Consider the following 27,628-nt stretch of genomic DNA (forward strand, 5'->3'; position numbering starts at 1 on the left):
AATTATGGAAAGTCAGTTATATGGGTTCCAATGGCATAGTTCATACCAGCTCAGTGTGTGTTCCAGTGCTTTTCCATTCCAGAACAAAAAGTATGATCGGGCCAGTAGATGCAGAGCACCGGTGTGTACTTCTACTTCCTGGTGACGGTGGACGCATTATGGGGAGGACGTGTTGTCATCAGATGGAAATGATGTAAGACGTGGGAGGCTATGCGGCCATCATTTCCGGCTGATGACATCATGTCCACCTCAACATGTGTTCCGCCATCACCAGGAAGTAGACATACACACCGGTGCTCTGCATCTACTTGCCCCATTGAAATAATCAGTGGAGTGGGCAGAACGGGCTGGCTGGCAGGCGGGAGTTTGCCACCCCTCTGAAAGTGCCACCCGGCCGTTAGAAATCATGGGGCCTGTACAGCCTACCTGACAGGGCCCCCTTCAACCTGGTGGCAGGAGACATGGCAAGTGACACACTACATCTGCCCACAACTGACATGGCAAGTCACAAGCTGCATCCGCTGACAAGTGACGTGGCAAGTGACACACTGCATCCGCTGACAAGTGACGTGGCAAGTGACATGCTGCATCCGCTCATAAGTGACATGCTGTATCCGCTGACAAGTGACGTGGCAAGTGACATGCTGCATCTGCTGACAAGTGATGTGGCAACTGACAAGCTGCATCTGCTGACAAGTGACGTGGCAAGTGACACACTGCATCCACTGACAAGTGACGTGGCAAGTGACACGCTGCATTCGATTACAAGTGACGTGGCAAGTGACACACTGCATCCGCTGACAAGTGACATGCTGCATCCGCTGACAAGTGACGTGGCAAGTGACATGCTCCATCTGCTGACAAGTGATGTGGCAACTGACAAGATGCATCTGCTGACAAGTGACGTGGCAAGTGACACACTGCATCTGCTGACAAGTGATGTGGCAAGTGACATGCTGCATTCGCTGACAAGTGACGTGGCAAGTGACACGCTGCATCCGCTGGCAAGTGACATGGCAAGTGAAATGCTGCATCTGCTGACAAGTGACGTGGCAAGTGACACGCTGCATCCACTTACAAGTGACGTGGCAGTGACACACTGCATCTGCTGACAAGTGACATGCTGCATCTGCTGACAAGTGACGTGGCAAGTGACAAGCTGCATCCGCTGACAAGTGATGTGGCAAGTGACACGTTGCATTCGCTGACAAGTGATGTGGCAAATGACACGCTGCGTCCGCTGGCAAGTGACACACTGCATCCGCAGACAAGTGACGTGGCAAGTGACATGCTGCATCTGCTGGCAAGTGATGTGGCAAGTGACATGCTGCATCCGCTTACAAGTGATGTGGCAAGTGACGCACTGCATCCGCTGACAACTGACGTGGCAAGTGACACACTGCATCTGCTGACAAGTGACATGGCAAGTGACAAGCTGCATCTGCTGACAAGTGACGTCGCAAGTGACACGTTGCATGTGCTGACAAGTGATGTGGCAAGTGACACGCTGCATCCGCTGGCAAGTGACGTGGCAAGTGACATGCTGCATCTGCTGACAAGTGACGTGGCAAGTGACATGCTGCATGTGCTGACAAGTGATGTGGCAAGTGACATGCTGCATCTGCTGACAAGTGATGTGGCAAGTGACAAGTTGCATTCACTGACAAGTGACGTGGCAAATGACACACTGTATCTGCTGACAAGTGACATGGCAAGTGACATGCTGCATCTGCTGACAAGTGATGTGGCAAGTGACACACTGCATCTGCTGACAAGTGACGTGGAAAGTGACACGCTGCAACCGCTGACAAGTGACGTGGCAAGTGACAAGCTGCATCTGCTGACAAGTGACGTGGCAAGTGACATGCTGCATGTGCTGACAAGTGATGTGGCAAGTGACATGCTGCATGTGCTGACACGTGATGTGGCACGTGACAAGTTGCATCCACTGACAAGTGACGTGGCAAATGAGACACTGCGTCTGCTGAAAAGTGACATGGCAAGTGACATGCTGCATCTGCTGACAAGTGATGTGGCAAGTGGCACACTGCATCTGCTGACAAGTGACGTGGAAAGTGACACGCTGCATCCACTGACAAGTGACGTGGCAAGTGACACACTGCATCCACTGACAAGAGACGTGGCAAGTGACATGCTGCATCTGCTGACAAGTGATGTGGCAAGTGACACGCTGCATCCACTGACAAGAGACATGGCAAGTGACAAACTGCATCTGCTGACAAGTGACGTGGCAAGTGACAAGCTGCATCTGCTGACAAGTGACGTGGCAAGTGACAAGCTGCATGTGCTGACAAGTGACGTGGCAAGTGACATGCTGCATGTGCTGACAAGTGACGTGGCAAGTGACATGCTGCATGTGCTGACAAGTGATGTGGCAAGTGACATGCTGCATGTGCTGACAAGTGATGTGGCAAGTGACAAGTTGCATCCACTGACAAGTGACGTGGCAAATGACACACTGTATCTGCTGACAAGTGACATGGCAAGTGACATGCTGCATCTGCTGACAAGTGATGTGGCAAGTGACACACTGTATCTGCTGACAAGTGACGTGGAAAGTGACACGCTGCAACCGCTGACAAGTGACATGGCAAGTGACACAGTGCATCTGCTGACAAGTGATGTGGCAAGTTATAAGCTGCATCTGCATCTTAGGGTAAGTTGAACTATTTCATTTTATATTACAATGTAATAATAGAAATACTGTGCTTCAATAATCCTGACACCATAACAACCATGGCGATGGGATGATTGAAGCGCCAACACCAGGTGTAAAGAGGGCCGGTCTGGATGAAGTCCAGGGCCAAATTTTTGTCCAAGTCCAGCCCTGGGCAGAGCACTCGCTGCCATACCCACACAGCGGACTGCCCGCCCAATGCTGCAGATAAATGCCATGTCAGGATAAAAGGCAGGAGAAAGTAAGCTGACCAGCTGATGGCCAACAGTGTGAAGGGGAGGAGCTTTCTGCTGTAAGCAGAGACCCCAAGGAATCGCTGGAGGCACGACTGACACTGTAAGCAATTCCAAGCGCCATTGATCCCATCCCCACCACCACTGCCTCTGACTGAACCCCCCCACCACCACTGCCTCTGACTGAACCCCCACCACCTCTGACTCTGACAAAACCCCACCACCACCGCTGCCTCTGACTAAACCCCCCCACCACCACTGTTGCCTCTGACTAAACCCCCCTCCCCACCACCACATCTGCCTCTGTCTGAACCCCCCCACCGCTGCCTCTGACTGAACCCCCCCACCACCGCTGCCTCTGACTGAACCCCCACCACCAAGGCTGCCTCTGACTGAACCCCCACCACCACCACTGCCTCGGACTGAACCCCCCCACCACTGCTGCCTCTGACTGAACCCCCCCACATCTGCCTCTGACTGAACCCCCCCCCTCCACAGCTGCTGCCCCTGACTGAACCCCCCCACCACCACTGCCTCTGACTGAACCCCCACCACCACTGCTGCCTCTGTCAGAACCCCCCCACCAATGATTACTCATCCATAGCTTTATTGTGTTTACAGATTGCTGTTTTTCCCCAGGGGTTATCACCACTGCTGGGTGTTTATGGCTAGGTTCTCATTAATTGTTGTAGTCAGCAGTGCAGCACCAAATCATTTGCAGAAAAATATCAGATAAAAATGATCCCGTCCAATCACTAGCAATGCTGATTCTGGCCTCACACTGTCTGCTGATACCATTCATGCTCCATACACAAGGAGATTATAGCACAATACGAGTCATGTCAGTGGTATTCTGTGCTCATCCTGTGTATGGAGATATCACCGTCTCTACACATGGAGGACAATATTGGGGAATATACTCCATTATAAAAAAATTCTTATAAAATTCTATTTCCTGGAGTTTTATAAAGTGATCTAATATAAATGATTCCAATAAAGAGAAATGAGTTCCATTCATGTAGAGAATTGTTACATTCATTCCTGGGGAGAAATCCATTTTTTTTCTGGTAACATTCTTCTCTTCTTCTACAGATTGGATAATAATCACCTGACAGACAGTTCCTTCCCCCACCTGGCATTTGGAATAAGAAATAACCAGACACTGAGAAGACTGAACCTGTCTGATAACAATCTGGGGGGTCGTCATCTCAGGGATCTGATGGAAGCTCTGACAACAAGCCGGATAGAGGAATTACAGTGAGTATAACAGGACTGAGACAATAATATTCTGGGACAGATCACACCACATACAATTCAGGGATTTTTTTTCTGCATCAAAAAAGCATGGAACGTCAGTAATATGGGTTCCAATGGCATAGATCACACCAGATCAGTGTGTGTTTTTCCTGCACAGAATTGTACTGGAATGTACCAAAAAGCATTGGGCCCCCAGTACAATTGGAAAAAATGCAAAAAAAACATCGGGAATGCATCCAGAAATACTTCACAAAAAGCATTGAAAATGCACTGGAATGCCACAAAAAGTGTTATAAATATCAGATAGCAGAGAGGAAGCTCACACACTGCCAACACCAAAGCAGACAAATACAAACAGAAGAAAAGAAGAAAGCTGCTGCAGACCACCCAATCGTGACCCCACACCACAAAGAACAAATGACAAATAATTGGTGCTGCACTGCTGACTATAAACAAATAATGAGAACATAGAAATAAACACCCTGCAGGGGTGATAACCCCTGGGGAAAAACAACCTCTTGAGGTTTGCAACATAGATCAATACCCCTCTGGCTATCCTAACCCTGAGAGTCCTCTGTCACCTCTGACACCCTGGGTTCAAACATTTTTTCCCATTGGACAATAATAATAATGAATGATATACACCAGAATGAGTTAAATCAATAAAATTTTACTCAATAGAAGAAATGAAGAAAGAACCAAAGGATAAACTCAAGCTCAATTCCAACAGAAGTTATTTTAAATAAAGTATTATGGGTAGCAAAAATGATTATCATCACCCTTATAGTTCAAACATTAGACAATACACCCTACATACCAGATAAGTGCATACAATGTCAATGTGAAAGGACTACAAGAGAGCAAAGGAATGACCACTTTAAATGTCAGACCTTTCTCTGCTGCTTTCCCCACATAAGGTTCAACAAAATAACAGATAAACAAATATAACTCCAGCAAACAGTAACTATAGCACATTTCAAACTGCTCTTTAACCACTTCAATACAGGGCACTTAGACACCTTCCTGCCCAGACCAATTTTCAGCTTTCAGCGCTGTCGCAGTTTGAATGACAATTGCGCGGTGATGCTACACTGTACCCAAACTAAATTTTTATCATTTTGTTCCCACAAATAGAGCTTTCTTTTGGTGGTATTTGATCACCTCTACGGTTTTTATTTTTTGCTAAACAAATAAAAAAAAACGAAAATTTTGAAAAAAATAAAAGTTTTGCTTTTGTTTCTGTTAAAAAAAATTGTAAATAAATACGTTTTCTCTTTCACTGATGGGCACTGATAAGGCGGCACTGACAGGCACTGATATGGCAGCACCGATGAGGTGGCACCAATGAGCGGGCACTGACGGGCACTGAGGATGGACACTGATATGCGGCACTGATGGGCACTGGTAGGCGGCACTGGTGGGTGGCACTGATATGCAGCACTGATGGGCATTGATAGGCGGCACTGATGGGCACTCATGGGTGGCACTGGGTGGCACTGGTTGGCACTGATGGGCACTGATAGGCGACACTGATGGGCACTGAAATGCGGTACTGCTGGGCACTGATAGGGTGGCACTGATAGGTGGCACTGATAGGCGGCACTGATGGGCACTGATAGGCAGCACTGATACGTGGCACTGATACGTGGCACATATGAGGCACGGATAGGCTTCCCTGGTGGCACTGGCAGGCATTGGAGTGTGCACTGATTGGCAGCTGCCTGGGCATTGATTGGCAGCTGCCTTTGCACTGATTAGTATTTCCCTGGGGGTCTAGGGGGCATACCTGGTGGTCCAGTGTAGCTGGTTTCCCTGGTGGTCCTGGGCGGCTTCCCTGGTGGTCCTGGGTAGGATCCGAGGGGGGGCTGTGCTGATAAACAATCAGCACAGACCCCCCCTGTCAGGAGAGCAGCCAATTGGCTCTCCTCTACTCGCGTCTGTCAGACGCGAGTGAGGAAAAGCCGATCACCGACTCTTCCTATAAACATTGTGATCAGCCGTGATTGGACACGGCTGATCACGTGGTAAAGAGTCTCCGTCAGAGACTCTTTACCTAGATCTGTGTTGCAGGGTGTCAGACTGACATCCCGCAACAACGATCGGCGTGATGTGCGCCGCCGGGGGCACACAGCGGCTCGATATCCTGATCACGTCATATGACGTCCGGTCAGGGATATCAAACCACTTTGCCGCCATCATTTTGTAATAGGGCGGGTGGCAAAGTTAAAGTGGAGGTTTGCCTAAAAAAAATATTAAAAGCCAGCAGCTACAAATACTGCAGCTACTGACTTTTAATAAATGGACATTTACCTGTCCAGGGTGCCCGCAATGTCGGCAGCCGAAGCCCATCAATCGCTCGGCTCCCGGCTGCTGCCACCACCATCCTCGGTGAGGGAATCAGGAAGTGAAGCATTGCGGCTTCACTTCCCCGTTCCCTACTGCACATGAGCGAGTTGCGCTGCACGTCCTAGCTGGTCCCTGCTATCTTTTGGGACCTGTGTGTTTTCCAGGAGACAGCGGGGGGGGGGGTGGGAAGGGGCGTGACACCCGCGGGAGTCTATTCCCAGAAGTGGGTGCAAATACCTGTATTATACAGGTATCTGCACCCCCCTGAAAGGTGCCAAATGTGACACCGGAGGGGGGGAGGGTTCCGAAAAGCGGAGGTTCCATTTTTGTGTGAACCTCCGCTTTAACCACTTGCCAACCGGTTTATGCCGATATACGCTGGCAGAATGACTCTCCTGCGCAAACTGATGTACTGAAAAAGCAGAATTGCGGGTGCGCCTGCGATCATGGTGAGGAGGGACAGAACGGGGAACTGCCTATGTAAACAAGGCATTTCCCCATTCTGCCTAATGATATGACAGGGATCTACTGATCCCAGTGATCAGGAACAGTGATCTTTATCATGTTTCAGTAAGCCCATCCCCCTACAGTTAGAAAATGCTGAGGGAACACACTTAACCCCTTGATCTCACCCTAGTGTTATCCCCTTCCCTGCCAGTGCATTTTTATAACACTAACCAATGTAATAATGTCACTGGTCCCCAAAAAGTGTCAGATTTGTCTGCCGCAATCCCGTTAAAAATCGCAGATCGCCGCCATTACTAGTATAAACAATAAAAATAAATAAAAGTCCCTAAATCAATCTCGTAGTTTGTAGACGCTATAACTTTTGCGCAAACCAATCAATATACGCCTATTGCAAATTTTTTTTACCAAAAATATGTAGAAGAATATATATCGGCCTAAACTGATTAATAAATTCTTTTTTATATATTTTTTGGGGATATGTATTATCTCAAAATTGTAGCTCTTTTTTTTTGTTTATAGCACAAAATCTAAAAACCGCAGAGGTGATCAAATACCACCAAAAAAAAAAAAGACTGTATTCAGGGGCATGTGAGATAAAGCATGATACATCATGATAAGTGAACTACATGATTGAGGCTTGCTGAGAATAATCTGACTGGTTGTATATCTCAAAGGCGCCGACACCTGTGGTCCCCTGTGCACCAAATAACAAAGACTCTCGTAGGATCCCACTAGAGCAGCTTCAAGTACTGTTGCTGCATCACCGTCGTCCCTTACCAGCCAGGGCCTGGCAATTACCAACTGCCCTGCAAGGAAATATTTAAATAGGCAATGGAAAGCCAATCCTCCCTGTCCATAGGGTTCCTGTAGTGTAGATAGACCTACCCTGGGATGACCTGAGCACCACAAAAAAGAACAAAAGAGGCTGTTCACGTGCTTAAAGAATGAGCATGGGACCCACATTGGGGTGTTGCGCAAAAAATATAGGAAGACTGGTAGTACCTTCATTTTAAGGAAATTCACCCTACCGATTAGGGAGAGTGGCAAATGTTTCCAGGCGTCTAACTGTGTCTTAACCTTTGTAAGGAGTAGCATGAGATTGAGAGACAGGTAATCTGTAAGTTGAGGGGATACACGGACACCTAAGTATTTGATTTCAGAAACCCAGGCTATGGGAACCAGAGGTGATGCTCGAGCCTGGGCCCCATCGTCAATAGTCATAATGTTGGACTTCTCCCAATTTACTCTTAGGCCTGAAAATTTTGCGAAGGTGCCCAGCATCTCAAATACTGCCTCCAGTGAGGGTCCGGGATCCTCTAAAAAAAGGAGCATGTCGTCTGCATATAGGGCCGTGCAGTCGCAAATGCCTCCCACCTCAAGGGCCTCCCGTAGATGCTCGTAGAGCAATAGCTATGGGTTCAATGGCCAAGGCAAATAAATCAGGGGAAAGTGGGCATCCCTGACACATTCCCCTACCCACCAAAAACTGCAGAAACAGACGTGCCTATTTTAACCACTTGACAACTGGGCACTTAAACCCCCTTCCTAACCAGACCAATTTTCAGCTTTCGGTGCTCTCACATTTTGAATGACAATTACTCAGTCATGCAACACTGTACCCATATGAAATTTTTGTCCTTTTTTTCACACAAATAGAGCTTTCTTTTGGTGGTATTTAATCACCGTTAAGTTTTTTATTTTTTTGCGCTATAAAAGAAAAAGACTGAAAATTCGGTAAAAGAATGAAATTTTCTTCGTTTCTGTTATAAAATTTAGCAAATTAGTAATTCTTCGTAAATTTTGGCCACAATTTATACTGCTACATATCTTTGGTAAAAATAAGTACAAATTGGTGTATATTATTTGGTCTTTGTGAAAGCTATAGAGTCCAAAGCTATGGTGCCAATATCTGAAAATTGATCACACCTGAAGTACTGACGGCCTATCTAATTTCTTGAGATCCTAACATGCCAGAAAAGTACAAATACCCCCCAAATGACCGCTTTTTGGAAAGAAGTCATTCCAACGTATTTAGAAAGATGCATGGTGAGTTTTTTGAAGTTGTCATTTTTTCCCACAATTCTTTGCAAAATCAAGATTTTTTTTTCTTTTTTTTTCACAAAATTGTCATATTAGCAGGTTATTTCTCACACACAGCATATGCATACCACAAATTACACCCCAAAACACATTCTGCTATTACTCCCGAGTATGGCGATACCACATGTGTGAGACTTTTACACAGCGTGGCCACATACAGAGGCCCAACATGCAGGGAGCACCTCCAGGCGTTTTGGAGCACCCAGGCCAATTCTGACATTTCTCTCCTACATGTAAAAATCATAATTTATTCGCTAGAAAATTATATAGAACCCCAAAACATTATATATCTTTTTTTAGCAAAGACCCTAGAGAATACAATGGCGGTTGTTGCAACTTTTTATCTCACACGGTATTTGCGCAGCAATTTTTTTGAACGCTTTTTTTTGGGAAAAAAAACAGTTTTGTGCTTTAAAAAAAAACAAAACAGTAAAGTTGGCCCAATGTTTTTCCATAATGTGAAAGATGAAGTTACGCCGAGTAAATAGATACCTTAGGTATAGGGGGGAGGTGCTGCGCTAACCAGAATAAAGCTGTAAATCTCTGTCTGTGGTCAATTAATAAAATGACATAAAATCGCATAATAAATCGCATAAATAAGTGTTGACACTAAAAAACATTCAAGTCATAATAATCAGCATCATGTGTATGTGAAAAAAAGTGCATAAAAAATCCTTTTCAATTGATATATACTAAATGACAAAAAAATCGCATGTTAAATCGCATAAATAAGTGTTGACACTAAAAACATATAAATCTAGATAATCATGTGTAGGTGCACAAAGGGACATAAACACTACTTCATGTGAATAATTCTAAATAAAAATACATAGAATAAATCAGAAATAACCATCAAAAACATATCCTTATAAATGGTGCAAAACGTACAAAGTGCCAGTGCTTAAAGGTGTTCTAGATATCGCAAATAAAACACATCAATCCAACGCAATATGGATAATAAATAATATAAATAAATGTCCCAATAATAGTGATATAAAATATATATTGTGCTGGCCTGCGAAACAAATGACCAATGACATGCCAGTAAGTGCAGCAAACTTAAAGTGCCAGTGCAAAAGTCATTGAAGGTGCAAAAGCAAGTTCTGGTGTATTCAACAAAACAACAGTGGGGTGTCTGGGATGCAATTCACTCAGTGTCCTCTTCGTGCATAAAACACTAATGTAAGCAGTGGCCCCTTACCTAGCGGTGCTAGGTCAACCGCATGAATTGTAGCTAAAACGCCAGGTCCTGAGCCTCAATCGCGTCCCTATATCCACGCTTGCCGGTGTTGGGTTATCCTAATGGCAGCTGATTACAAGTGGCTATGGACCTATCAGGGGTCCTGGACCAGCGCGGATCCTAGCTCAGCCTCCACATCTCAGGTATGTATGTACAGGAATATGCAGGACAAAGGTACTTGATAGTGAAGTATGTCTTAACCAGGTAATGCTTTATTAAAAATCTTTAAGTAGATGTACTCACATAAAAACAATGCAGAGCAAACCTCTTTCCCACGAGCAGCGAACTCGTTCTGTGTCTAGCAATGTGAAACAGCCTATTCCGTCCCTAGGCGTGTCATCATCGATCACGTGACTTCTTCAGGGGAATAGATACCTTACATTTTAACCTTTCAAAATTGCACACACTCGTGGAATGGCGCCAAACTTTGCTACTTAAAAATCCCCATAGGCGATGCTTTAAAATTTTTTACTGGTTACATGTTTTGAGTTACAGAGGAGGTCTAGGGCTAAAATTATTGCTCTCGCTCTAACCGAGAGCACCGATACCTCACATGTGTGGTTTGAACATCGTTTTCATATGTGGGCGGGACTTACGTGTGCATTCACTTCTGCATGCGGGCACACGGACAGGGGCGCTTTAAAAAAAAAAAAAAAATTATTGTTCATTTTACTTTATTTATTTTAGTTTGACACTTTTTTCCAAAAAAAAAAAAATGTTTTGATCACTTTTATTCCTATTACAAGGAATGTAAACATCCCTTGTAATAGGAATATGGCATGACAGGTCCTCTTTACAGTGAGATATGAGGTCAATAAGACCCCACATCTCACCTCTAGGCTGGGAAGCCTGAAATAAAAAAAAAACAAAAATGATCCTGGCTTCAATTGTAGCGGTGAGTCGGTAGAAGCACCGGAGGGCGGCGGGAAGTGGGGAACGTCCCCTCTTGCCTCCCATAAGAACGATCATGCAGTGGAACAGCTGCTATGATCATTCTTATGGTGTAGGGAATTGCTGACTGAAAAAGCTGATATCTGAATGATTCCTGTAGCTGCAGGCATCATTCAGATATCCCCGCACAAAGTCATGGACGTCATATGACGGCGGGCGGGAAGTGGTTAAAACACATTTTTTTTAACACAAAGTTGTCAATTTATACAATATTTCTAACATATAGCATGTACATACCAAAAATGACACCCCAAAATAGATTCTCCTACTTCTCCTTAGTACGGCGATGCCACATGTGTGAGACTTCCACAGCCTGGCCACATACTAGTACGGCAGAGTATGGCTGAGCATGGCAGAGTATGGCTGGGTATTGCAGGATATCGCGGAGTATGACTGGGTATGGCAGAGTATGGCTGGGTAATGCAGAGTATGACTGGGTATGGCAGGGTATTGCAGAGTATGACTGGGTATGGCTGGATATGGCAGGGTATTGCAGAGTATGGCTGGGTATGGCAGAGTATTGCGGAGTAGTGCAGGGTATTGCAGAGTATTGCGGGGTTTTGCAGAGTATTGCGGGGTATTGCAGATTATTGTGGAGTATTTCAGAGTTTTGCGGGGTATTGCGGAGTAGTGCAGAGTATTGCAGGGTGTTGCGGAGTAGTGCAGGGTATTGCAGAGTATTGCAGGGTATTGCGGAGTATTGTGGGGTATTGCAGAGTGTTGCGGGGTGTTGCGGAGTAGTGCAGAGTATGGCTAGGTATTGCAGAGTATTGAAGGGTATTGCAGAGTATTGCGGGGTATTGCAGAGTATTGCAGGGTATTGCAGAGTATTGCAGGGTATTGCAGAGTATTGTAGGGTAGTGCGGGGTATTGCAGAGTATTGCGGGGTATTGCAGAGTATTGCGGGGTATTGCAGAGTATTGCAGGGTAGTGCGGGGTATTGCAGAGTATTGCAGGGTATTGTGGGGTAGTGCAGAGTATTGTGGAGTATTACAGAGTATTGCGGGGTATTGCAGAGTAGTGCAGAGTATTGCGGGGTGTTGTGGAGTAGTGCAGAGTATTTCGGGGGATTGCAGAGTATTGCAGGGTATTGTAGAGTATTGTGGGGTATTGCAGAGTATTGCAGGGTATTGCAGGGTATTGCAGAGTAGTGCAGGGTAGTGCAGAGTATTGCAGAGTGTTGCAGGGTAGTGCGGGGTATTGCAGAGTATTGCGGGGTATTGCAGGTTAGTGTGGGGTATTGTGGGGTAGTGCAGAGTATTGTGGGTTATTGCAGAGTATTGCAGAGTAGTGCAGTGTATAAGAGTATGGAGGGATGGCTGAGCATGGATGGATGGATGGATGTGACTGTATTTGTCACTGAGCAGCACTGTGGGCACTACAGATGCAGCCCACAGCGCTGCTACCATGCGATCCCTCCCCCTCTCCACTCACAGTGTACCAATCGGTACAGAGAGGGGAGGGAGGAACCGGCATCATGACATGACGCCGGTTTGTTTACATGTGATCGCTCCATCATTTGACGGAGCGGACACATGGTAAACGGCCGCGATCAGCGGCCGTTTACCGTGAACCGCGGACCCGGCGGTCACGAATGTTCTCAGGTGCGCGCCCCAGGGGACGCGCGAGAGCAGGATTCTGGGAGGACGTCCATGGACGCCCTCCCAGGATAAGCCGACCGCACTGTAGCCATCTTTCGGCTAATGCCCGGTCGGCATGTGGTTAATTGTCGCTTTAGATTTACTGTATAGCAGCAAGATCCATGTAAGAAAAACATCTCCAAACCCCATGTGTTGAAGTACCGTGGACATATAATGCCAGTCCACAAAGGCTTTGGCCATATCTAAGGACACTATCACTCTGGCCCCAGGGTTAGTATGACTGATCTGTAAGTGCGAAAACAGCCTGCAGAGATTTGTATCAGTGGACTTCTGAGGCATGAAGCCGGTTTGGTCTATGTCCACCAGTGTGGTGATTGCCTTCGATAATCTTTTGGCAAGTATTTTTGTTAGGATCTTAAGATCCTGGTTAAGGAGAGCTATGGGCCTGTAAGAGGAGCGGCTCATAAGGTCCTTGCCCAGTTTAGGCAGGAGGATCACCTGAGCCTCCATGAGAGAATCCGGTAAAATCTTGTGTTCCAAGCAGAAGTGAAATAAGGTCTTAAGTCTTGGCACAAGAGTCTCCATGTGTAACCTATACCATTCAATGCAGAATCCATCGGGCCCTGGTGATTTGTGCCGTTGGAATGATCTAATGGTAGTTTCAATTTATTTTCCCGTGATTTCAACTTCTAGGCTATTTTGGTCCGACTCAGATAATCTGGGTATGCGGAGGGAGGTGAGTAGGGATTCGAGATCCTGTTGGTTATACACCGGGATAGGGGTGTAGAGAGTGCTATAGTAGTCCACAAAGGTGTCTAAGATGAAAGTAGATGACAGTAGAGTTCCCTGAGAGTTGGAAATACAAGGAATACTAGTCTGGACTCTCTGCTCTGCAACCAACATAGCCAGCCACAATGCAGCGTAATCCCAGAACAAGTCCCAACTTTAGAGAGAACGTGACCCAAAAAAGAAAATTTAGGTCCAAAACAATACAAGCAGTCCAAAAATAAAAGACGGTGAGAAAAAAAAAGGGTCTGTTCTTGTTTAACCTTCTGTCCGTGCCCCTGAGAAGGAATGATGGCCCCCTTACCCCCCCCCCCCACATAGCTCAGGAGTGTCAATGTTAACCACACCCAATGTAGGAACACCAATAGCAGAGGTATGAGAGGATAAAGCATAGGCATCCATTAGGAGGTCTCATCCCCGCCATCAGTGTAGTGCAAGAAAAGCAATACAGCCAAAGTATCAAGATGTTAGGATGTCTATGTAACCTCCATAATGCAGCCCCCCCCCGGTGAATAGCAAGGACCTCAAAACTGGACGAGAGAAGTGGAACCCCAGTTACCTTTTCACAATGCGTCAATCCACTCATTGCCCTCTTAGGGCGTATCAGAAAAACAAACTGTGCCCTTGTGAGGGATCCGCAGGCGGCTGGAATACAGCATGCTATACTTCTCCCGGAGACGGCGTCTCACCTCATTGAAGGATCTGTGACGTTTCTGAACCTCAGCCGAGAAATCTCAGAACAGCTTTAGTTTGGTATTTTCATACGGTAATTCAGGATGCTTCCGTGCTTCCGCCAGAATCATATCACTATCTCGAAAGTTTAGAAGTCGCACCAGGATCGGTCTAGGCAGTGCACCCTCCGGGCGTTTCCCCGTAGGTACCCTATGTGCCCGTTCAACGTCATACGTGGGCGGCATATCTGGCAAATGCAGCAGTTGCTTAATCAGCGTTTCGGCTAAAATGGCAGGCTTCTGGCCTTCTGCACCTCCTGGCAGGCCTACAACGCGGATGTTATTTCGCCTCTGCCTGTTCTCTGCGTCATCTATTTTATGTACAAGGGAACTCACCAGTGACTGCAGTTCTGCGATTTGTGCGGTATGTGAGCCCTGTTGATCTTCTACCGCGCCAATCCGGTCCTCCGCTTCCTCCCCCCCCCTCATTTTATCTAGATCATGGCAGATCAGGGTACACTTTGACGCCAGGTGGTCGATGCGGACCATCATCATGGACTTGAAGCCCTCTATAGAAGCCAAGATAGGTTTGGTGATGGCCTCCGGTGCTGTCTCCATCACCATGGGAAGGACAGCAGCTTCATGTGTATCAGGGGAGGAAGACATGCCTGAGGGTGATGCTGAGGTTCATGGGCTCTGCGCTGTCCCTGGCCTGCTCTGTATACCGGAAGTGGAGGCTAACATGGTGAGTTTGCGCCCCGCTCCTTCCGCTTCAGATCCTTACTAGGCTTCCCCCGACCCTTGTCTGACATGATCGCCATCATGGGGGGGGGAGTCCTGAAGGCCCTCGGGAGCTGCCATGATGATGATTATGAGTGAATCGGTGCCAGTATACAGGGTGATGTAGTCGGATCAGGCATGGAGCTCCAGAGTCATGCGTCCATCCTGCTTCACATCCCGGCCACGCCCCCATGCAATTGGTCAGTTAAAGGGACACAGTGCCGTAAAAATGCTCTGGTCATTAAGGGGGCAAGAGCTGAATTGGTTTTAAGGAGAGTTCTTGGTGAAAAGCAACTTTGATTTCAGAAACAATTTCCTAAGTAGGGGGAATAAAGTAATGGTAGTCCAGTGTTGTGTGAAAATCCAGTTAATCTTCAGCTAGCTTTTGAGTACTTAATTGCATGCAAAGAATATTTTCTGCTGGATAGAGTAGCTGTTCCAATAGGTAATGTGTAGCAAGTAAACAACATTTCTGTCCAACCATAATTAAATTCACAGTGATCACTGACTGTCACGACTAATACTCACCGAGGCCAAGATACCGAGAGCGGCTTGCCCTTATGACCACGCGCACCCAAGCCCCTGGAGATGATATAGGGAGCAGGGGGCACGCGGAGGCATGGGCTTCCGGTAACTGAGGGATCCCGAGAAGGCCTGGTAGAAGTCTTTTGTTGCTGGCCGGAGGTACACAGGCAAGTGTTGTGCAGAGCTGGGGAACTGAGGAACAGGAAGTCCGTTAAACAAGCAGAGGTCAGAACCGGGTTATCAGGCAGAGCAAAGTCTGTTAAACTAGCAGGGGTCAGAACCGGGTGATCAGGCAGAGCAAAGTCCGTTAAACTAGCAGGGGTCAGAACCGGGTGATCAGGCAGAGCAAAGTCCGTTACACTATCAGAGGTCAGAACCGGGTTATCAGGCAGAGCAGAATCTGTTAAGCAGGCAGAGGTCAGAACCGGGTGATCGTGCAGAGTAAAGTCCGTATAACTAGCCGAGGTCTGAAGGGTATCAAGCAAGCAGCGGTATTCGTAGTAAAAAGCCAGGGGTTCAGCACAGGTTTCCAGAATAGACAAGGATATACAGCGGTACAGGGAGACAGGGACAGCTGACGACAAACCAGCAACCCGACTGGGCGCTGGAGTCGTCAGAAGTAGCCCCCCCGTGACGCGCTACCGGGCGATGGCGCGCACACGGGGACCGCCGTGCACCCGCACGCGTCTCACCACTGGACCGCAAACGGGTGTGCGTCGAAGCGCTAGTCCACCGCGCATGCGCCCCGGAGCCCGGCGAACGGAGGCGACCTGAGTCTCCTGACACTGACTTAAGGATATTAAGGTTTGTGGACCTACAAGCAACAGCAGCTTAATGAATGGCATGGATGTCTGTGTATAGTGTCCATGATATGTACAGCAAATCTTGGGATTAAAGATGACAGCAAATATAGGAAATAAAGATGTCTATACAGAGTGTCTGTTAAATTGGGCAATCACCCGCATAACAGGAGACTAGGATGACTCTGATGAAGATGATAATGATGACTCCTCCAGCCTCTGCCGCACCGCTCCATGGCTCACACCGATCTGGTCACTCTGCAGGATGGATTAGGCAGGGACGACCTCCGAACTGCCGCCGAACAGCACAGAGAGACTGTCCACAGCTTTCCTTCCAGATAACTGCTGGGGAAATCTGTTTAAAGTAGGCTGCAACAGCTGCAGCTCCTAGCAGCAGATTTCCTGCATTAGATCCACCCCGGTCCCGAGAAAACAAGCCAGGCCCCCAGCCTTGCTTCTTATAGTCCCTCCCAGCAATCTGTTCTTCTCCATCAGCCAGCTGGTAGTTGTAGTTTCACGTCCGGCAGCCAGAGTCCCTTCCAGATAGACTACAGGTCCCAAGATGCCTTGTTTCTTCCTCTAGTCAAAGAGTTACAGAACAGCTAAACTCAGTGGCGTAGCGTTCTGGGTTCGGGGGGTTGTCTCGGCCTGGGGCGCAACATTTAGGGGGGCAAAATTTCATGCCAGTGTGTGTCACTACTGGCTGCCTCCTCTTAATTTTAAGTTCCTGTCTCCCCCACGCTCCAGCTGCCATGTTCAGTGTCTGTCACTCTGTGATTGGGCATATGGGGGTCATGTGAGGTGTAGGGCTGGCCTGTCCATGATTGCGGTTGCTCCTGAAGTCCCGCCTCTACACATGACCCCCATACGCCCAATCGCAGTGCGCCGGACACTGAATATGGCGGCCAGAGCGTGGGGGGGAGACAAGCAATCAAAAATGTGAGCCATGTCTTCTCCTCCTCCTATCCTCCAGACCGATGCAGGCCAGGACAAGAAAGTGAGTGAGACTCCCTCGTGAAAGTTGTGTTACTGGCCCCGGGGGGATGAGAGAGAGAGATAGTGTCAGTTTCTGTATAAGTATAGGAATACTGTAGGCAGGACAGTATAGTGGTCAGTGTAGTGTAGTTGACAGTATAGTGGTCAGTGTAGTTTTCAGTATAGTGGTCAGTACAGTATAGTGGACAGTATAGTGTAGTGGTCAGTGTAGTGTAGTTGACAGTATAGTGGTCAGTGTAGTTCTCAGTACAGTGGTCAGTCTAGGGTAGTATAGTATAGTGGTCAGTGTAGTATAGTGGACAGTATAGTGGTCAGTATAATATAGTGGACAGTACAGTGGTCAGTGTAGTGTAGTGGACAGTACAGTGGTCAGTGTAGTGTAGTGGACAGTGTAGTGGACAATATAGTGGTCAGTGTATTGTAGTGTACAGTATAGTGGTCAGTGTAGTGTACAGTATAGTGGTTAGTGTAGAGGTCAGTGTAGTTCTCAGTGTAGTGGAAAGTATAGTATAGTGGACAGTACAGTGGTCAGTGTATTGTAGTGGACAGTATAGTGGACAGTGTAGTGTAGTGGACAGTATAGTGGTCTGTGCAGTGTAGTTCTCAGTGTAGTGGACAGTATAGTATAGTGGTCAGTGTAGTATAGTGGTCAGTGTAGTGTAGTGGTCATTGTAGTGTAGTGGACAGTATAGTGGTTAGTTTAGTTCTCAGTGTAGTAGACAGTATAGTATAGTGGTCAGTGTAGTGGACAGTATAGTGGTCAGTGTAGTGGAAAGTGTAGTGTAGTGGACAGTATAGTGGTCAGTGTCGTGGACAGTATAGTGGTTAGTATAGTTCTCAGTGTAGTGGACAGTATAGTATAGTGGTTAGTGTAGTGTACAGTATAGTGGTCAGTGTAGTGTGTAATGGTCAGTAAAGGAATCAGGTTGGTCAGTACTGTTGTATTGTTGGAAGGGACTTGGGGAAAGCTAAAAACCTGCAGGTTAGGGGGGGCGCAAGTTACTTGCCTTGCCCTGGGTGCTGACAACGCGCGCTATGCCATTGGCTAATCTGGAACACTAGGGGCAACTCCTTGGTAATAGCATTACACAGCGTCTTTTGATTGGAGGAAATGTAAGTATCCAGCTCCTGGTTACACAACAATCGGTGAACACAATAAAGGTAGGGATGAGTAATCAGTGGCAAATAGTTCATGTAAAGACAAAAATCTGTGCATATATTAAAGTGATTGTATAGGATTTTTTTTTTTAAATTAAAAAACATGTTATACTTGCCTCCTCTGTGCAAGGGTTTTGCACACAATGGCCCCAATCCTTCTTTTCTGGGGTCCCCCCGCAGCACCCCTGGCTCTTCCTCTTCTCGAGTGCCCCCATGGAGAGCCGCTTTCCAAGGGGGCACTTGTGCGGGTGCGCTCCTGAGTCCTGCTGCTGCGTCCATTGACACAGACAGTAGGACTTAGCCCCTAAAGCAATAAGGTGAAAAACCCTGAAAGACCTCTTTCTGAGATTTGATGTTTACAAGTTAAAAACATTTTTTGCTACAAAATTACTTAGAACCCCCAAAAATTATATATATATTTTTTCTAACACCCTAGTTTCTGTCACACCATATTTGCACAGCTGTCTTACAAGCGCACTTTTTTTGGAAAAACATACATTTTTTGAATTAAAAAATAAGACAACAGTAAAGTTAGCCAATTTTTCTTTTATATTGTGAGAGATAATGTTACGCCGAGTAAATTGATACCCAACGTGTCACACTTCAAAATTGCGCCCAGTCGTGGAATGGCGACAAACTTTTACCCTTACAAATTTCCAAAGGCAACGTCTAAAAAATTCTACAGGTTGCATGTTTTGAGTTACAGAGGAAGTCAAGGGCTAGAATGATTGCTCTCGCTGTAATGATCACGGTGATACCTCACATGTGTGGTTTGAACACCATTTTCATATGCGGGCAATACTCATGTATGTGTTTGTTTCTGCACATAAGCTCGGCGGGACGGGGCACTTTTAAAAAATTTATTTTATTTTTTCTTATTTATTTTAACTTTTATTTTTTATTTTTACACTGTTCTTTTTTAAAAAAATGTGTCACTTTTATTCCTATTACAAGGAATGTAAACATCCCTTGTAATAGAAAAAAAAGCATGACAGGACCTCTTAAATATTAGATATGGGGTCAAAACCTTAGATCTCATATTTACAATAAAATGGAATAAAAAAAAATATTTTTTAATGTAATTTGAAAAAAGTCCCTTTAAGAGATATCGGCGGAATGATGTTTTGACGTTGCTTCCGCCCTGCAATGGTATGGACATGGGTGGGGGCCATATTCCCCTCACTCGTCTCCATACCTAACAGGGAGAAGGATCCGATCGCCGCTACCGACGGCTCCGGCGGCATATACCTAACTGATCTTCCGCAAATCCGCCGCAGAGACCACTTTTATAGGAAAGCGGACCACCCGCTGAAGAAGGAGATACCGGAGTTATGGCAGCTAGCTGCTGCCATAACAATGGTATTCCTCTTCAAAGTAGCAACGTAAAACAATGACAGGCGGTCTGGAAGCGGTTAATATTTACTATACAAAACAGTTAAAACCCTCCAGAGATGTTACCCCACCAAATGAAACATGCAACAAAAATATAATAATTAAACATGTGTGCAAGCGTATGTCAATAAAAGGAACAATAAACACCCTCCAGGGGTGTGATATGCTTTGTGTTCACCAATTGTTTTTCCCCAGGAGTTATCACCCCTGCAGGGTGTTTATGGCAAGGTTCTCATTATTTGTTGTAGTCAGCAGCGCAACACCAATTCTTTTGTCAAAAATATCAGCTAAAAAATCATCCCGTCCAATCACTAGCAATACTGATTCTGGCCACACACTCGCTGATACCATTCATGCTCCATACACAAGGAGATTATAGCACAATACGAGTCATGTCAGTGGTATTCTGTGCTCATCCTGTGTATGGAGATATTACCGTCTCTACACAGGGAGGACAATATTGGGGAGGGTCTACTCCATTATAATATTTTTCTTATAACATTCTATTTCCTGGAGTTTTATAAAGTGATCTAATATAAATGATTCCAATAAAGAGAAATGAGTTCCATTTATGTAGAGAATAGTTACATTCATTCCTGGGGGAGAAATTAATTTTCTTCTGGTAACATTCTTCTCTTCTTCTATAGATTGGATAGAAGTCACCTGACAGACAGACACTGCCCCCACCTGGCATCTGGAATAAGAAATAACCAGACACTGAGGACACTGAACCTGTCTGAGAACAATCTGGAGGGTCCTCATTTCAGGGATCTGATGGAAGCTCTGACAACAAGCCGGATAAAGAAATTAGAGTGAGTATAACAGGACTGATTGAGACAATAATATTCTGGGACAGTGTAACATTCCATTCTTTAACCACTTGCTTACCGGGCACTTAAACCCCCCTCCTATCCAGACCAATTTTCAGCTTTCAGCGCTGACGCACTTTGAATGACAATTGCGCGGTCATGCAACACTGTACTCAAATGAAATTTTTATCATTTTTTCCCCACAAATAGAGCTTTCTTTTGGTGGCATTTGATCACCTCTGTGGTTTTTATTTTTTGTTAAAAAAATTTAAAAAGACCGAATTTAAAAAAAAAAAAAAAATTTTTTTTTATATTGTTATAAAATTTTTTAAAAGGGTAATTTTTCTCCTTCATTGATGTACGCTGATGAGGCGGCACCAATGGGCACTGATAGGTGGCAGTGATGGGCACTGATGGGTGGCAGTGATGGGCACTGATTGGTGGCAATAATGGGCACTGATCTTGTACACTGCTAGGTGGCACTGATTGGCACCACTGGTGGGCATTGTTAGGTGGCAATGGTGGGCATTGATAGGTGGCACTTGTAGGCATTGATAGGTGGCACTTATGGGCATTGATACGTGGCACTGGTGGGCACTATGGGCACTGTGATGTGGCAATGTCAGGTTGCACTGTCAGTGGGTACTCTTGGCACAATTGAGGCACATATGAGGCATTATTGCCTCCTCCTCTTCGGGACCGATGTCCCTTGCTGCTGTCCCTTGCTGCTGAGCCGGTGCTGCTGAGCCACACTGTCAGCGCGAAGAGAAAAAAAACGATCACAGAGCTTTTGTTTTGATCATGTGATCAGCTGTCATTGGCTGACAGCTGATCACATGGTAAGGGGCCGGGACCGGCCCCTTATACAGATCGGTGATCACCCGAGTCTCAGTGACTCGGTGATCACAGCGCGCTCCACGCGCGCCCTGTAGGGCGCGCAGGGCACGTGCACAGGGGAGGCCGTCATATGACGGCCTCCCGGGAATTCAGGTCCGCGCTGTAGCCGTCATTCGGCTATAGCGCGGATGCCAAGCGGTTAAAGACTTGTTTGTACGTGACTACATTTCTAACACTTAACAAACGCTCCTATAGCGTTAGTATGGGCATTAGACTGGTATTTTACAAGCCTTAATGAGAAGTTAAAAATGCTCCCCAAACGCCCTATGGGCAGTTTTGAAGCATTTGATGAGCGTTAAGGCGCATTAAAACTGCTCCACAAACGCCTTTTCCATTACAGTAAATTAACTGATCTTAATGCCCCACAACTGCCTCTGCCAGAGCATTTGCAAGGCGTTACCATAGACTTGAATGGGAGGCATTAAATAGCTTCAAACGCCTCCTGACTCAATATGAGGCTTTAATTTTGATGCAACATGAAGCTAACTCTTATGCCCTGTACACACGGTCGGACATTGATCGGACATTCCGACAACAAAATCCTAAGATTTTTTCCGACGGATGTTTGCTCAAACTTGTCTTGCGTGCAGGCAGTCACACAAAGTTGTCGGAAAATCCGATCGTTCTGAACGCGGTGACGTAAAACACATACGTTGGGACTATAAACGGGGCAGTAGCCAATACCTTTCGTCTCTTAATTTATTCTGAGCATGCATGGCACTTTGTGCGTCGGATTTATGTACACACGATTGGAATTTCCGACAACGGATTTTGTTGTCGGAAAATTTTATAGCAAGCTCTCAAACTTTGTGTGTCGGAAATTCCGATGGAAAATGTGTGATTGAGCCCACACACTGTCGAAATTTCCGACAACAAGGTCCTATCACACATTTTCCATCGAAAAATCCGACCTTGTGTACAGGGCATTAGTGTGATCAGCACTATGTGCTGTCTATTGTATCTTGTGCATAGGCATTTGAGGGGGTATTAATGCCTTTCAAACGCCTGCTTTTAATGCCAGTGAGAGCTTAGTCTACAGCTCGCTGTACATGGATTGAAATTTGGCCAGTTCGACCAAAAGAAAGCTCTATTGGAGGGAGGAGCCTGGTAATGGCTCTGTGCACGACGTGAGGATCCTGAGAACCCTCTCCCTGCAGCTGAGCTGAGTAATTAGCCTGATGAGAAGGTGTAGGTAGCTTCCCTCCCCGCCCCCCCCCCCGTGCACCACTCTCTGAGCTGTCTTACGGTGGAAGCCTGAGTCTGTGTCTATAGCGGAGCCTGCGTCTCCCTTCCTTGCTGCTCCTCAGTCAGACGGGCTGGACGGCTCACTGGAGGACGGGAGATCGGAGAACCGGAGGGCTGGAGAGCTCGAGGACCGGAGTATTTTGGCGGCGGTGGTAGCGGAGTAAGCGGTGTGTTGCTGGTGGCGGTCGCAAGTCACCGTTCGTACTGCCGGCTCGGGAGCTGAGTGGATCGGGCAGCAGAGCACGAAAGGCGGGGTGAGCGGAGTGAGCAACAGCGGCAGCAATATCTGAAATATTTGAAATCTAAGCGGGGTCAGACAGGCTTGGAAAAGTATACAAGTATCCTGGGAGATAAAGATCAGGACCGGAGAGCGGAACATCACTATAACATCAGAGACAGCAACAGAGCCAGCGATTCTGAGTGTCTGTGAGCATCAGTGAGCGTTCCTAGGGGAAGAAAATGTTTTTTTCTCTCAAACTACAAGAAAGATAAGTACCGTTTTTTGATTAGAAAATAGTAAAAACCTTCGCGCCAGTGGTGTCGATAGCAGATAATATATCTGAATTACATATACTGGTGATACAACTAATAAAAAAACATTCCCAACAATAAAGAAAATTTGTGGAAATATATAAACAATCAGTGTAAGCTGCTCCCCAATTTTTGAATAATCAAAAAAATAGATAATCAAAAAAAGGAATGTAAGGAAGATAGGGGGCGCTAGATACCATATTATTCAAGTGCTCTAAATAAATAAATCTCCTGCATTACCAAAAAAATGGAAATGTAAGTGATTTGAAGTGGTTGAAGTGATATCTTTCAATAATATCCCAATCTTGTTGCTGTAAAAAGGTTTTCCATCACCAAAGGAAAATAAGAAAAGGAAAACACCTCGAATACTTCAACCACTTCAAACCACTCTTTTATGTGGACAATCAATCATTAGATATTTTTTTCACTATTGTGGGCACTTCAATGTGTAATCTAATTATGATTTGTCATTATTATGTTTTTCATTTTTTTGGTAATGATGGAGATTTATTTATTTAAAGCACTTGAATAGTATGGTATCTAGCGCCCCCTAGCTTTCTTACATTTCCATTTTTTTGGTAATGCAGGAGATTTATTTATTTAGAGCACTTGAATAATATGGTATCTAGCGCCCCCTATCTTCCTTACATACCGTTTTTTGATTGTCTATTGTCTTGATGTGAGCAGGCAATAAGGATGTTAACAGGAAGAGAAGAAAAGGAAAGGAGTATATTGAAGAAAATAAAGTGAAAAATGAAATTAAATGTGCAGAGAAAGCAGGATTAAGTGAGTTAAGAGAAACAATAAGAATAGGGGAGAGGGGAAGGAGAAGGTGAAAGCGATAGAAGTCAACAGAAGAATTGCCCTCCAGTCCCCACCTGCTTTCTGGTGCTGTTACTCCTTTTTTTTTTTTTTTTTTTTTTTTTTTGGTATATGGCACAAATTATGTTGTATAAAGAGAAATACCTATGAGCCAAATTGCTGAATTTTTGAATTATACCGTTGAATGCTTGAATTATATTGCAGAACACCTAAAGTATATTGCTGAATACTTAAATCATATTGCAGAACACCTAAAGTATACTGCTGAATACTTGAATTATATTGCTAAATTACCTGAATTACTTCACCGAACACCTGAATTGTACTGCTGAACACTTGAATTATTTCAGTGTATGCTTGAACTAGTATCTAAGGCAGAAGCACATTTTTGGAAGGTCGGGACTACTTTTATTCCTGTAATTATCCCTATTTTTGGACTGGGGGGAGGAGGGAAGGAAAAAGGAGGAGAAGAGTAAAGTGGATCAAACTCTCTAGTCCATTGGTAAGAGTGGGGACTTCTGAACATACACGCCCTTGGTATCCTGAGACTTTTTTTTTTTTTTTTTTGTAATAGAGGGACCTCAGTGGGAAAACGGAGTGGGAGAGAACGGAGCACAAAGATATTTCGTTAAGATTAGTTAAATTAAGAGGGCTGGGAGATTCCACCATCACCAAGAGATACCATCTAAGGGGTATACTGGAAAGTAGCTTGGAAGATTATATAAATCTAGTTATAGATACTGATATGGCAAAAACAATAGTAAAAGCTGCGCTTAAGGTGAAACAAAAAATATACAGTGTAGTGAAATCTAAGCAGCCTGCATCGAGATCTAGTCTCCAAATCCCACCATAAGTAATAATACAAAAAAGATGCGGCGCTAATACATATTTATAACCTGTGAAATAAATTGATAAAATAATCAAAAATAATAGTGCAAGATAAATATTATCATACTCTAGTGTCCCAGAATTAATTGTAGACAAGTATAGATAAACGGATAGGATCCAAAAACCAAAAAAGAAAAGTCCGTGATAAATCAAGGAAGAGTGCCAGAAAGGGCCACAACAAAGATGAGGATGCAGTGGGGAGAATCTTCTGTGGTTCCTCACACCCGAGGTGGAATATCAGATATGCTTACCAGATCCCATTGAGGTATAAAGCTGTCCTGAGGTTCAACCAGTAACCTGGTATGTTTCGTTGGTCTCTTTGAGAAAAATATAAAAAAAAAAAAAAAAAACACATGGAAAAGCGAGGAATGCTTGAAAATAGGGTGGCAATTGAGTATTTTTTGTAGGTGCAAATGCTGTTCCTTAGATACTATATTATTCAACAGTGATTGCCCACAGGGAGGTATATAGGTTCACCTACCCTTGCCCTTCCCGGATGCATGCAGGCCAAAGCAGTATACTGGGGCAAAAAGAGGAAACCCTTATGACAGAATTATCATTGGGTCAGTAGACACTAAAATCATAATTGTATCTATGACAGGTCTCACAGGTAAAAGGCTGCTATCTGTCCTCTGAGCTCTTCCGTCATCCCCAGGGAGAGCTGTGCTTCCAGCACATAGCACAGCTCTCCCTGGGGATGACGGAAGAGCTCAGAGGACAGATAGCAGCCTTTTACCTGTGAGACCTGTCATAGATACAATTATGATTTTAGTGTCTACTGACCCAATGATAATTCTGTCATAAGGGTTTCCTCTTTTTGCCCCAGTATACTGCTTTGGCCTGCATGCATCCGGGAAGGGCAAGGGTAGGTGAACCTATATACCTCCCTGTGGGCAATCACTGTTGAATAATATAGTATCTAAGGAACAGCATTTGCACCTACAAAAAATACTCAATTGCCACCCTATTTTCAAGCATTCCTCGCTTTTCCATGTGTTTTTTTTTTTTTTTTTTTATATTTTTCTCAAAGAGACCAACGAAACATACCAGGTTACTGGTTGAACCTCAGGACAGCTTTATACCTCAATGGGATCTGGTAAGCATATCTGATATTCCACCTCGGGTGTGAGGAACCACAGAAGATTCTCCCCACTGCATCCTCATCTTTGTTGTGGCCCTTTCTGGCACTCTTCCTTGATTTATCACGGACTTTTCTTTTTTGGTTTTTGGATCCTATCCGTTTATCTATACTTGTCTACAATTAATTCTGGGACACTAGAGTATGATAATATTTATCTTGCACTATTATTTTTGATTATTTTATCAATTTATTTCACAGGTTATAAATATATAGATACTGATATGAAGGGGAAAGTAACAAGAAGTGCAGGAGCAATACCGAAATCACCCAGGACCAGCTTGGGCCCGAGCCCAAGCCCCGGCCCTATGAACAGGTATATACAGCAAGGAATCGGAGAAGGAGAGAGGCAAGTGGGTTCAAAGGGCAGACAAATTGATACAAAAGAGAAGGACAATAAGGATAAAAAAGGTCAGAACAAAGTGTTAATAGAAACCAGCCACCTTTCAGAACCCAGAATGGATCCAGACATGGGAGAGGAAGATAGAGGAAAGGAGGAAGGACAACAAGGGCCACAGTTGCCAACAAAACAGGATATGGAAAAAATGTTTGCGGCTCTAGAGAATTCCCTAAAAGCAGAGATGTCAATACTACATAAAGACATGGGATATATGCTAAATCGAATGGAAGAAGCAGAGACCAAAGTAGACCTGCACCAAAAAATGATAAAAGAACTGGAAGGGGAAATAAAGAAATTAAAAAGGGAACAACAGGAACAATCGTATAAAATAGAAGATCAAGAAAATAGAGATAAAAGGAAAAACCTGAGAATACGCGGTTTACCGGAAACAGAGCAAGCAGAAAATTTGATAGAAAAAACGAACAATCTCTTCAACCAAATCTTGGGAAAGGATGTAACCAACATAATAGGAATAGAAAGCGCATTCCGAGTAAAAAAACCTCAAAGGTTCTCAACGGAAACACCTAGAGACATAATAGTGCGCTTTGAAAGATGGGAAGAAAAGAAACAGATCTGGATAAACCTAAAGAGGAAAACACAAATAGAGTATGCGGAAGCTAGACTACAAATATTTCAAGACTTGTCCCAAGAAACGTTGAAAAGACGACGGACACTAAAACCTCTATTAGGAATTCTCCGTGAGCAAGAAATTCAATATAACTGGGGATTTCCAGCATGCCTAATAGCGAAGAAAAACGGAAGAAGTGCAAAGCTAAGATTTGTTGAGGAGATTCCGGACTTTTGTAATAAATTAGAAATTCCACTGACAGAAATGGAAAAAAATGCAAATAGACAGGAGCGAATAACGTTAGGAGATGATCTGCAATGGCAATTAA

The 27,628-nt window shown here is 45.1% G+C and overlaps 1 protein-coding gene across 3 annotated transcripts in view; it reads left to right on the forward strand.

The window, feature by feature from the left end:
• The window catches only part of LOC141116964 (NACHT, LRR and PYD domains-containing protein 12-like), a 264,975-nt gene that overhangs the window by 169,981 nt on the left and 67,366 nt on the right, over positions 1-27,628 (forward strand). For all 3 annotated transcript variants that reach the window (XM_073609492.1, XM_073609494.1, XM_073609493.1), the window contains 2 exons: positions 4,024-4,188; positions 20,650-20,814. In XM_073609492.1, the coding sequence (XP_073465593.1) occupies positions 4,024-4,188; positions 20,650-20,814 (330 nt within the window). The remainder of the gene's footprint in view (positions 1-4,023; positions 4,189-20,649; positions 20,815-27,628) is intronic.

This window comes from Aquarana catesbeiana, linkage group LG13 (assembly GCF_042186555.1).
Source record: "Aquarana catesbeiana isolate 2022-GZ linkage group LG13, ASM4218655v1, whole genome shotgun sequence".
Taxonomy (NCBI): Eukaryota; Metazoa; Chordata; class Amphibia; order Anura; family Ranidae; genus Aquarana; species Aquarana catesbeiana.